Here is a 13,739-nt window from a genome sequence, read left to right on the forward strand (position 1 = left end):
AGATACAGACAGGGGATAGCAGATACAGACAGGAGATTGCAGAAACAGACAGGAGATTGCAGATACAGACAGTAGACTGCAGATACAGACAGTAGATTGCAGATACAGACAGGGGATTGCAGATACAGACAGGAGATTGCAGAAACATACAGGGGATTGCAGATACAGACAGTAGACTGCAGATACAGACAGGGGATTGCAGATACAAACAGTAGATTGCAGATACAGACGGGGGATTGCAGATACAGACAGGAGATTGCAGAAACAGACAGGGGATTGCAGATACAGACAGTAGACTGCAGATACAGACAGGGGATTGCAGATACAGACAGTAGATTGCAGATACAGACAGGGGATTGCAGATACAGACAGGAGATTGCAGAAACAGACAGGGGATTGCAGATACAGACAGGAGATTGCAGAAACAGATGGGGGATTGCAGATACAGACAGTAGATTGCAGATACAGACAGGAGATTGCAGATACAGACAGGAGACTGCAGATACAGACAGGGGATTGCAGATACAGACAGTAGATTGCAGATACAGACAGTAGATTGCAGATACAGACAGGGGTTTGCAGATACAGACAGGAGATTGCACAAACAGACAGGAGATTGCAGATACAGACAGGCGACTGCAGATACAGACAGGAGATTGCAGATACAGACAGTAGATTGCAGATACAGACAGTAGATTGCAGATACAGACAGGAGATTGCAGAAACAGACAGGGGATTGCATATACAGACAGGGGATTGCAGATACAGACAGTAGATTGCAGATACAGACAGGGGATTGCAGATACAGACAGGGGATAGCAGATACAGACAGGAGATTGCAGAAACAGACAGGAGATTGCAGATACAGACAGTAGACTGCAGATACAGACAGTAGATTGCAGATACAGACAGGGGATTGCAGATACAGACAGGAGATTGCAGAAACATACAGGGGATTGCAGATACAGACAGTAGACTGCAGATACAGACAGGGGATTGCAGATACAAACAGTAGATTGCAGATACAGACGGGGGATTGCAGATACAGACAGGAGATTGCAGAAACAGACAGGGGATTGCAGATACAGACAGTAGACTGCAGATACAGACAGGGGATTGCAGATACAGACAGTAGATTGCAGATACAGACAGGGGATTGCAGATACAGACAGGAGATTGCAGAAACAGACAGGGGATTGCAGATACAGACAGGAGATTGCAGAAACAGACAGGGGATTGCAGATACAGACAGGAGATTGCAGAAACAGACAGGGGATTGCATATACAGACAGGAGATTGCAGAAACAGATGGGGGATTGCAGATACAGACAGTAGATTGCAGATACAGACAGGAGATTGCAGAAACAGACAGGGGATTGCAGATACAGACAGTAGACTGCAGATACAGACAGTAGATTGCAGATACAGGCAGGAGATTGCAGATACAGACAGGGGATTGCATATACAGACAGGAGATTGCAGATACAGACAGGAGATTGCAGAAACAGACAGGGGATTGCAGATACAGACAGGAGATTGCAGAAACAGATGGGGGATTGCAGATACAGACAGGGGATTGCAGATACAGACAGGAGATTGCAGATACAGACAGTAGATTGCAGATACAGACAGGAGACTGCAGATACAGACAGGGGATTGCAGATACAGACAGTAGATTGCAGATACAGACAGTAGATTGCAGATACAGACAGGGGTTTGCAGATACAGACAGGAGATTGCAGAAACAGACAGGGGATTGCAGATACAGACAGTAGACTGCAGATACAGACAGGGGATTGCAGATACAGACAGTAGATTGCAGATACAGACAGGAGATTGCAGAAACAGACAGGGGATTGCATATACAGACAGGAGATTGCAGATACAGACAGGGGATTGCAGATACAGACAGGAGATTGCAGATACAGACAGGAGACTGCAGATACAGACAGGAGATTGCAGATACAGACAGTAGATTGCAGATACAGACAGGGGATTACAGATACAGACAGTAGATTGCAGATACAGACAGTAGATTGCAGATACAGACAGGGGATTGCAGATACAGACAGGAGATTGCAGAAACAGACAGGGGATTGCAGAAACAGACAGTAGATTGCGGATACAGACAGGAGACTGCAGATACAGACAGGGGATTGCAGGTACAGACAGGGGATTGCATATACAGACAGGGGATTGCAGATACAGACAGGAGATTGCAGATACAGACAGGGGATTGCAGATACAGACAGGAGATTGCAGATACAGACAGGAGATTGCAGATACAGACAGGAGACTACAGATACAGACAGTAGATTGCAGATACAGACAGTAGATTGCAGATACAGACAGGAGATTGCAGAAACAGGCAGGGGATTGCATATACAGACAGGAGATTGCAGATACAGACAGGAGATTGCAGATACAGACAGGGGATTGAAGAAACAGACAGGGGATTGCAGATACAGACAGGAGATTGCAGATACAGACAGGAGACTGCAGATATACAGAGAGTTAATATTCATTTTTCTCTGAAACCTAGTGTCAACCATTTGCTCCTGTATTGTGTCTGTAAGACATACAGTAGGCTACAGTTTGTGAGCATTATTTGTTGTATAGTACCATACTTGGCTGTATTCCAGTTATGATTGATATTATGAGCAATGATTGAAAATTGTGACCAACCCAGATCACTGACATGGGTACAATGTGTGAAGTCTATTTCTGGTGTCCCCTGCCGTGATATTGCTGGAATATTGCTAAAAGCGGCATAACACCATACTCACTCACTGACTCCTTTTAGAGGTAGGAACAAGCTATTCATGGCGTTATAAGCTGATTACATTATGTCATCAGTACAATAGGTTGACTTAAGTGAAATTATTATGTAGGGTTAACACTTTATTTGCTTTTTTGGATAATTTTCCTTCCAAACAATTTATTCTAAATTTCATTCAATATTGTTTAAAGTACATATTTCAGCAAAATTGTGTATGAACTGATTGGCAGATGGCACCAACTCCCCGTTATTTACAGCAACCACAATCAGATTACCACTATTGACACTTTGAAATGAATCTTAGTTGTCTGAAAATGGATACATATACTGATGGAAATGAATAAACTGGGGAACACTTCGTTTTAGACACAGTAAAATGATAAGGTACCATGGGTCCCAAATACACGTTGGACACAATGCACACAAACACATCTCAACATTTGATTCTGACATGTGTTGAATTTGTATGCGCGCTATTTCAAATGTACTGACAGTAAATTTACTTCCCTATATTTTTAATTGTTCCTGTATTCATTTCCATCAATATATATCAGTAATGCCATAATTGAATTTTTGACTCGTAAAAAGTGAAATTTGTAGTTATTTAAATATTATATGTCAACGTATTGACTTAGACCGAGCCACAAACGTCAATCAAACCTGAACGTATGTGAACTTCATCCAATGAAAGTGCTCTATTTCTTATGTGACCTTGACTGAGGGAAGACAAGTTACATCCTCAGACATTCAGCAGTGAATGCAGTCAGCGATGGCTGATGGCAGGTGCCAAGACATACTGTAAATCTTGAAATTAACGCGAGCGTGAATTAAATGCGAAAAATGCGAGTGGTCTTTGCTCGCATTTTAAACATCGCATATATATCAACAATAAGACATTTTGGATAGCAAAAATACCAACTTAGACATACGCTGATGTATTCCACACCACTATTTTTTGAGCAGCACTTGTATATAAAGTATATATACAATGTCATTCAAACACTAATTAAATCCTGTGAATTGTCACTGCTGGGGTCAAGACAAGAGTTCTACTCACTTATGTCATCACTGATCACACCTGCAAGTCAAGACAGACGCCACCCTTTGTTTTTAGAGACTGCGTCAAAGGCTGACACGAGCCAGCTCGCATGTATTGTTTTTGTGGAAGTACTTTACTCAGCGCAATTAAGCGGTGCTATTTGGTGTGTGATTGGATAAATGTAAGGTTGGATGAAAGTGAGGATTCTAAACCTGACTGAGGACATCTTTCGATAGAAATCCACTGATGCTTGAGAAGAGGGGGTGTCACATTCATATTGAGTCGTGTTTTTGGCTAGGGTCCAGTGGTCGAATTCTTTTGGAGACGCATTAATTTCACGATTTACAGTATGCGAGTTTTAAGGTCTCTGGATATTCTTTAGATTGATGGTTCAAGGCGAACACATGATGTACAAGCGAGTATCCCTTACATCAAACAATAGTTATCATTGTGAATAATTCTAAGAATACCACCTCTATCACATCAGTGCCATAAATTCCTGTTTATGCTGAGAACCACACTATAAATTTTTATAAATTTTCAACAGATGTCCACTATACTGCCAACATATCCATAGTTGTGAGGGAAACCCTATCCCTTGCCAGAGGCGCCACTGCGCATGCGTAAGGCGGGAATCTAGTCACTTCTTTCATTCCATTACTCTCATCAACTAGATGCAGATATTTGGGGAGGTGGGAGGGATTAATTCCTGATGTGATAGAGGTGGTATTCTTAGAATTATTCACAATGATAACTATTGTTTGATAATTCTTGTGAATACCTCACCTCTTTCACATCAGTGCCAGTATACACCAGGGGGACCAGCGGGTTCTGGTATCTAGCATCCCATAGATATTTGGCTAGTGGAGTGGTAAAACCAAGGATTATATGCCAAAAAGGGTCTTAAAACGGATGTGTCTAATAGTCTACTTACAAGACTTAAACGTATAGAATTTTCAAGACGTCATGTGAAGGGTATATGTATATTCCCTTGTGATACTTAGACATTTAGTGACGTCACTTCCTGTGATGACGTCATCTGTGACGTCACTTCTGGTGTCACTATTCTCTCGTATCACTTATGACATAGTTTACTGTTATGCCCTTTTTGGATAGTGATATTTAACGTATCTTAACGTTGTTCCGGTGTGATGACTCATATGACGTCACTTCCGGTGGTAGTACATTGACGTTCCTATCATGTAGATTACCGTATATCACTTAATCCTTCGATCTCTGATTTCAGTGTTGTCATTTGCCCTGTTTTACTAATTCAATAGCGCAATCCAGTAACAAAATACAACTTACCCTGAGTTCATGAGGTACTTCTGAAATCTTCACACACACACACCCCCCCCCGCCCCCTTCCCTCTTTTTTCCCTTCCTGGAACAGGTTACTTGGTGACTATCACCTGGGCAGCCACCAAGGGCCCCAGAGTGTATAGTCCATTTAGATCGGTCTGTATGTCTCGTAAGTAAAAGTTTGAAAAAGTGTTGTGGGACTTCCACTGGCAGCTGGCCACGATTTGTTCGATGGATGCAGTATTCCATGTGGCTAGGCTTGTTGCCAGTGCTCTGATTTCGTGAGGTCTGCAGCTACCCCAAATCGGAGTGGAGATTTGTGCCGCGTTATAGCTATCTGTGATAACAGATTTTAGCCATCCCGCTACAGTGCCCTTTGTGATGTCCTTTTCTGACGAGGGCTTGCAAGAGATAAATAGACGTTTTCTCTGCCTTCTGTGGGGTTGAGTTGCTGTAATAAAATATCTCAAGGCTCTTATGGGGCAAAGCAATCTGTCCGGGAAGTCCGCACTTTTACTTAGGGCTGGTATTGTGTATTGCCTGTGTCCGAGTGGGCCGAAGGTTGACGACTGGTTTTTGGCAATAAATTCAGGGAACGATCTGAACGACACTGCTTTCCATTCTTGGGTATGAGTTACAGTGGAGATGTCAATAGCGTGTAGTTCTGACACTCTCCGCCGTAGCCATGGCTAGAAGAAAAGCAGTTTTCTTGGAGACTGATAGTAATGTCGCAGTACTCATGGGTTCATATGGTGCCTTCATCAATGCCGACAATACTAAAGATAGATCCCATTTAGGGAAGGTACGTGGTACTTTTATATCTTCCAGGGCAAAAGACTTCATAAGTCGATTTAGTACTGGATGGGTACCTATAGATAGGTCATCGTGTTGTAATACTGATGACAGGGCTGATCTATATCCTTCGATAGTGCCGTGTCGTAATTTCTTGTCGTTTCTGAGATGGATCAAGAATTCGGCTACTATAGGTATCATTATATATCCATGTAACTGTTTTCCTCTTCTCCATTGGACGAACTTGTCCCATCTGTTATTATATAAGGCAGATGAGGCTGGTCTCCATGAGCTAGCCACTCTTCGTGCAGCTGTTTTAGAGTAACCGGCGGCTTGCATCTTATGCGAGATAATTTCCAAGCGTGAAGATGGAGGTTGTCGAGGCGGCCGTAAAATATGTCCGTCTTTGGTTGTCTCAATAGGTCGTGACGTACTGGGAGTTTCAGAGGTACTTCTAGCAGGAGTTGTAGAAGTCTCGGAAACCAAGCCCTTTTGGGCCAAGCCGGGGCTATGAGGATTATGACACAATCCGTTTCCTCTATTTTCTTCAGTACTCTGTCTAGGAGAGCCCATGGGGGAAATGCGTAAGCAAACATTGCCTTCCATTCCATGGAGAGCGCATCGACTTGGAGTGCTAGTGGGTCTGGTACTGGGCTGACGTAGACTGGTAGTTTGTTGTTGAGACATGTGGCAAATAGATCTATGTTTGGAGTGTCCCATATCTGGGTTATCCACTTGAACACCTCGGGATGTAGTGACCAGTTTGTGGGTACTATCTTATTCTTCCGGGATAGGTAATCTGCTAGTATATTTAGCTTGCCCGGAATGTGTCTTACTTCGATCTTGCAACTCACTGAGTCTACCAAGGCATATAAACGTGTAACCTCCTTCAGTAAAGGCTGAGATCTTGTGCCCCCTTGGTGCTGTATGTAAGCGACCACGGTTGAGTTGTCTGTAGCGATCTTCACTGACGAGTGGTGTAGACGATTTAGCCAAGCTGTTAATGCTAGATATATCGCTCTCATTTCTAGACAATTGATGTGTAGCTCTTTGTCTTGGGAGGACCATTTCCCTTGAATGGTGACATCGTCCATATGGGCACCCCAACCCTCTCCTGATGCATCTGTGTAGAGTTGATGTAGGGGGGTGGGGTAGTTTAGTGGAATACCTGGCATGACATTTTGACGATTTAGCCACCAAAGGAGTTCTGAGGTTCGAACTTGTGGGGGTTTCGATTAGTGCTTCCAGCTCTAGGTTCTTGGTGGTGTTCATCCAAATCTGCAATGGCCATAATTGTAGCCTGCCTCTGTAGGTTAGGTCTTGGATAGATGTGAGCGTGCCTAGGCAAGACATCCACCAGCGTCTCGACTTGACGGGCTGATCAAGCGAGTGCGCTTGTAATCATGCTCTGTACTCTTGCATATCTGTCCTCTGGGGGTGCGACTATGCCCTTGTCGGAATAAATCTTGCGCCTATGTAGGTGATGACCTGTGTGGGTGCTAGCTCTGATTTTTGAGCGTGAACCAGGAAACCTAAGTTTGTGAGAAGTTGGATGAGACTGTGTTTAGACTGAGTTATGATTTGTCCTGATCGACCGATAGGAAATCGTCGATATATCCATGAAGCCTTATGAGATTTAGATGGGCGAAACCAATGACGGGATTGGTGATCCTGGTGAATAACCATGGGGCGATGGATATGCCAAATGGTGGTACCCTGAACTGGTATCTCTGACAGCGAATCGTAGGTATCGACGATGACTTGGATGGATCGGGACGTGAAGATATGCGTCTTGGAGATCTATGCTTATCATCCAATCTGCTTGTCTTAGGGAATTCTTCAACTTCTTTATAGATTCCATCTGAAATGTGGGTGGTTTTTCCAGGTAATCTTTGTTCAGAGTTTTTAGGTCTATTATTAATCTAAACTCTGAAGAATTCTTCTTCGGTACCAGGAAAACTGGAGAGTAGAATCCGAGGGAGGTGTCTGATTCCTTTAGGGTCCTGATAGCTACTTTTGTGAGTAATTTTTGTATAGCTACTTCTGCTGCGACAAGCTTCGGTCCTGATAGCTGGAATCGGGGTCCGGTAGGATGAATGACTAGTTTTGGTTGTTTTAAGAAGTGAAGTTTGTAGCCTCTTCTTATTACTTCGAGTAACCATGAGTCGTCTGTGATGGTCTCCCAGTTGTCTGCATACTGCATAAGACGGCTTCCAACTGGTCCCGGAATAGGATGAGATTTGAACTTGGGTAGTCTTGGGTCAATGTTTGTAAGATTGGCTAGTTCGAAAGGATTTGGAGTAGACGTGTCCTTGGTCTTCCGTAATTCTAACTCGTTGTCCGTAGGGCAGGCGAAGTCGGTAGGATCTGGATGGGTCTGTAGATTTATGGTGGAGTCATTTCCGAGGGGGGCCCCTACGGGAACTGCCTCTTCCTCTGCCAAGTCCTCTCTGTGAAGTGGGAAGATCAACTCTGGAGTTCTTGTACCTGGGTTGATACGATCTGTTTCTCTGAGTAGAGGCTCGAAAAGAATTCCGGTTGGACTGTTCGCGTCGGGGTCCAGGACTCTGTCGCTGGGGTCGAGTAACTGCCGGTTGTCTCTGTAACTTGGATGCTAACGAGATGGTGGATTCCTGAAATTTCTGGTTAGTTGACGAGATAATGGCTTCCTTCACCGACTTCAGTCTACCGTTGAAAATCTGCGATGACGTAATGGGCTGTGACATCATGGATCTCTTTAAAGGGTCTGGCATCACATGATGAACTTGCTGTAGTAAGTGTCTTCTTTGCATGAGTAGAAACTGCGCTGACATCCATACTTGAGATGATAGGAGGTCTTCCTGCATCTTCAGTATGTGGTCTAATGAGCTGTGGATAAATCCCGTCTTCTGACTAGTCATCTCCGTGGAAGTGTCTAAGGGAAGATCATCGCTCTGGTTGTACGGGGGTATGACATGGCGAATACCAGCTGCTAACCAGTTGATGTAAGAACTGGTATTAATCATTTGTTTATTGACCTTATCTAAGCTCTTGATCTGGGACATATCAATGCGCATATTGGGGTTAGGTTTCTTAACCAGATCGAAGTAATCTTCGTCAATGCTAGGCTGTAGTGTGAACGGATCATCATGTGTTTTGTAAGCAGATCTAATATAGATAGGCCTCAGTTTAGCACTAGGACCCGCTGAAAAGTTCAATTGATTTTCAGTTCTCTTGATGACATCATCCAAATATGACGGAGGGGGAAGCGTATGGAATGGTTCGGTCCCCTTATCGGGTCGCTCATATCCTGCACGTTCAATCAAGGGTTTAACGGGTGTACTGTCCTGGTCTGGTTTTAAGGTGGGCATTAGTTCATAAAGTTCTGCTATGATATCTCTAAGGGAGTAATTGTTTGATCTATAATCCTCCTCTATAGCAGTGTCCCCATAGCCTGAATACTCAGGTGTAGATCGGCACCCCCTACTCTGGCTGGGCTGGGAGTGGGTCGTATGGCTGAGGGTATCGTAATCCCGGTCGTCTGATTTACGGCAAGCTGTGCGGGAATCACGTGGTCTATAACTGTATGGTGATGTCATATTTCCCTCGCTTTCTTCGCCCGTATAACAGGACTGTGTGGCAGTATGAGAGGGTGCACGCTTAGGATTACTATCCTGATATGCACAAGCTTTGTCGGTGCGTCTATCATAGTGGCTTGACGGTGATTGGTGCGTATTTCTGTGCATACTGCGGTGTGAAGACCGTGATTCACGATGAGCCCTGTGATGTGCGTGGTAGGGAGAAGATCTATGAGATTCTCGCTCTCTTAGTATAATTCTCCTACTGTCCTCATAGTCTGATTCAGCGTAACCTTGTACATGTCTCCTGTATGAGGGTGTACTGCCATATTCAGCCTTAGATCTCTGTTTACTCTCGTGATCAATCCCTGATTGGCCAAGCCGGGTTTGATTAACTGATTCTTTTAGATCTGAGATTTCTCGAGACATAGATTGCATGCGTGTGTCAATCATAACAGACATTGAATTTGTTATTCTTTCCGTGAACTCATTTACGTTAAAGGGGGAACGCGGCAGAGGGTGAAAATCGTTAGTTTCTGTCCAAACTCGACGATCGACCGTACCAGACGTTGCCGGATGCAAGTTAGAGGCACTTTCTGTTTGACCAGTAACATGCATCTGCTCCTCAACATTATTGGGAGAGTGGGATGTGCGACGGGGTCTCTTCTCCTCATAAGGTGAGACGGCCCCCTCGCGCGACACTCGCTTGTCACCCCCGTGATTAATTTTGGCCGCCACGGGCTTAATCACTTGTTTTCTTGATGTAGATGCTCTAGTGACCGTTTTATAATCGGGATTTTTGATCCATGTCTTGGAGAGCTTGTCAAATTTTTCTTTTGACAGATGCTCGTAATAACTGCACCTTGACCTCTGTGTACAGCTGCTTTTCTTGCATGCGAGACATCTAGGGTGAGGACCCCCAGGAGCTTGGTGTTGTCCACAGCCCGAACAGACAGGTGTCTGCTTATGAGATGAAGATCTCATCCCACAACACTTTTCTTAACTAATTACTTACTAGAGACTCCGATCTTCTATACCCCCGTTCTGCTAGTAGAACTGCTCTTTGCTTGTGGTCTATAAAGCTTGAGACGATCTATCTTGTATGTGGAACTCAATCACGTGTTCGGATGTGCAACAAAAAAATTTCCTTGTTGTCATCAGGACACACAGGAAAGAAGTGACTAGATTCCCGCCTTACGCATGCGCAGTGGCGCCTCTGGCAAGAGATAGGGTTTCCCTCACAACTATGGATTTGTTGGCAGTATAGTGGACGTCTGTTGAAAATTTATAAAAAATTATAGTGTGGTTCTCAGCATAAACAGGAATTTATGGCACTGATGTGATAGAGGTGAGGTATTCACAAGAATTATTGTAATTGAGGACATGACTTTGTTCATCAATTTCCTCGCTGGATGTTTCCGATGTGTAAACAAAGGAATAATGGTGGAGAAAAATGACATTTTCAGGTCTAAGGGATTGTATTTCCGATGTGGATCAGTAACATGTTGAACCATACTACCATATGTCACTAAATGACAAATTATGTCTCTGACTTTTAGCACCTGTTTTATATTTAATTGTTAATTTTGAAGGATAAAATTAAATGATCAGTTAACCAGAGTATTGGGATATTTATTACAGTATTCTGTTAATCAATCACTGGTGGAATTAATCTGCCTATGTAAAGTATCTAGTATCTAGTGTATCTAGTATCTGTCTGTCTGTCTGTCTGTCTCTTACACCCTGACATGTCATACACTAAATTATATTTGTTACATCATGAGACATTTAGGATCTTACCTAGTTACTCGTTGCTATACATTATGATAATCACATTATAGTAATTTTACGAGACTTGTACCTAAGAATGGGGGATCTGCATTGTACACACAAGATAATAGGATACTTGAAACATGGAATTACAGACTTTCTGACCCTCATGAAAAAATGTCCCTCAACAATGGCCGGGGCTTACACCATTCATATTAGGAAAAGTAATTTGTACTTCCTCGATGCTCATTGTTTATTCTGTAATTGACTGACCTCCGTGTCCGAGTGGCTGCCACCACCTAAAGGTGGTGTGGTTGGTCTTGGCGCCCGCGGGGAGTTCCACCACCACCACCTGTGTGGTGGAGTTGTACAGCTGGGGCTCGATCACCTTCAGGATGTTCCAGGTGATCTGGTTGTCTGTCGAGTAGTCCACCACGATGCCCTCATTACGGTTCTCCGGCTGGCGACACCCAAAACTGTTTTGTGGGCTCCCTATCTTCAGCACAAACTGTAGCATCCTACAGCACAGATAGACAATAGTGAGTGAGTGAGTGAGTGAGTGAGTGAGTGAGTGAGACAGATTAACCTCAGTAATATGAAAGAATAAGGTGATTCATAGTGATCGTAGCGCTAAGATGGTTGTAACTCCCATACTTTAACACAGGCTTGTGACAGTTGCAGCGCTAAGATGGTCGTAACTCCCATACTTTAACACAGGCTTGTGACAGTTGTTTTTGTTTTGTTTGTTTGTTGTTTAAAGCCACACTCAGCAATATCCCAGCTATATGACGGCAGTCTGTAAAAAATTGAGTCTGGACCAGACAATCCAGTGATTGACATCATGAGCATTGATCCTGTGAGAGTTGTAGCGCTAAGATGGTTGTAACTCCCATACTTTAACAAAGACTTGTGACCGTTGTAGCACTAAGATGGTTGTAACTCCCATACTTTAACACAGACTTGTGACAGCTGTAGTGCTAACATGGTTGTAACTCCCATACTTTAACACAGACTTGTGACAGCTGTAGTGCTAAGATGGTTGTAACTCCCATACTTTAACACAGACTTGTGACAGTTGTAGCGCTAAGATGGTTGTAACTCCCATACTTTAACACAGACTTGTGACAGTTGTAGCGCTAAGATGGTTGTAACTCCCATACTTTATCACAGACTTGTGACAGTCGTAGCCCTACAGTCGTCTTGTGGAACTGGGCCAAGGCAATCAAGATACTTCTCATGTGCAACTACAAAGAAACCACTCCCTACCTGAGACCGGTTGTATCGAGGGGGTCTGTGACAGCCTCCCTGGTTCCCTCCCCATTGAAGTACAAGGAGTTACCATATTCCACCACGCCACACCCGCGACCCAGGTACCCGCCCATGATCTTCTGCCAGTAGGCCGTAGGTTGGTTCCTGTTGTCGAACCTGTCCAGCATTCCAGATGGACTTGGCTCGTCGGCCTGACAACCAGGACCTGAGTATACAGAAAACACAAATGCAGTCTCAGGCTCTGAAACTAGAGAAATTCTAGTGGGCTTTTAAAGGAGTGAGTGAGTGAGTGAGTTGGGTTTAACACCGCTTTTAACAATATTCCAGTTATATCGCGGCGTGTCAGCTTAATGTGGGAAGAAAGCCCGAAGTGATGCAGGTCTCAGACGTTTACCACTTCGGTGAAACCCACGAGCACGGGTATGGTGCTGACAAACCTAGAAACATAATCGGGGCGAACCGGGATTCGAACCCACAATAATAGGTTTCTGGCGTGCCCAAGGGACGCAACTCTGCACAGCGAATCGCGGAGCCTTAGACGACTGGGCCACCAATGCCCCCCCTTTTAAAGGAGACTGTGCTCAAGGACCTGGTGCCTATTTCAGGTCTAGGTCTAAAACATTGTAATTGGGGACCAGTGAGGCATTGTCACTGTTTAGTTAAGGCATTCATTCAGTGTGAGATTGATGTACATCATAAAATGTGAATTCGCATACAAATTTTGAATGATTTGCATCAAATTTGATAGGATTGCCAATTTGAGCATTCTTAATGTCCCTTTAATACATTTCTTGATTTATAAAAACAATAATATTCTGCCCCCTTGCTGTTTTGTACCATATACTACATGTCAATCACAACTGTATTTACGCATAGTGCGAGTCAAAGTATGGTATTTATGATATATGTATCCATTCTCTGTCAACTAAAGTTTGTTTCAAGGCATCAATAGCGGTAATCTGACCGTGGTTGCTGTAAATAACGAGTTGCGTGATCTTCCAACGCTTCACACACGATATTGCCAAAACTAATTTATTAACCAGATATTAAAAAGAAATTTTGAATAAAATTAATGAAATAAGTTAAAAAATCCAGTTATACAATGAACACTTTTTATAACCAGACAGTGTAATTACAAGATTACATTGTGTACAGATTTGTTGACATGGTATTTCCGGCGTTACATGCTCACGGTAATGTCTTTGCGTTGTGGGAAAAAAACATGAAAACT

At 43.5% G+C, this 13,739-nt stretch overlaps 1 protein-coding gene across 1 annotated transcript in view; it reads right to left on the reverse strand.

The window, feature by feature from the left end:
- The window catches only part of LOC124135067 (reelin-like), a 123,035-nt gene that overhangs the window by 65,851 nt on the left and 43,445 nt on the right, over positions 1–13,739 (reverse strand). The window contains exons 28-29 of the mRNA XM_048396870.1: positions 12,506–12,713; positions 11,513–11,757 (exon numbers count right to left, since the gene is read on the reverse strand). Of these exons, the coding sequence (XP_048252827.1) occupies positions 11,513–11,757; positions 12,506–12,713 (453 nt within the window). The remainder of the gene's footprint in view (positions 1–11,512; positions 11,758–12,505; positions 12,714–13,739) is intronic.

Source organism: Haliotis rufescens, unplaced genomic scaffold (genome assembly GCF_023055435.1).
Source record: "Haliotis rufescens isolate VD_foot unplaced genomic scaffold, xgHalRufe1.0.p SCAF_16, whole genome shotgun sequence".
NCBI lineage: Eukaryota > Metazoa > Mollusca > Gastropoda > Lepetellida > Haliotidae > Haliotis > Haliotis rufescens.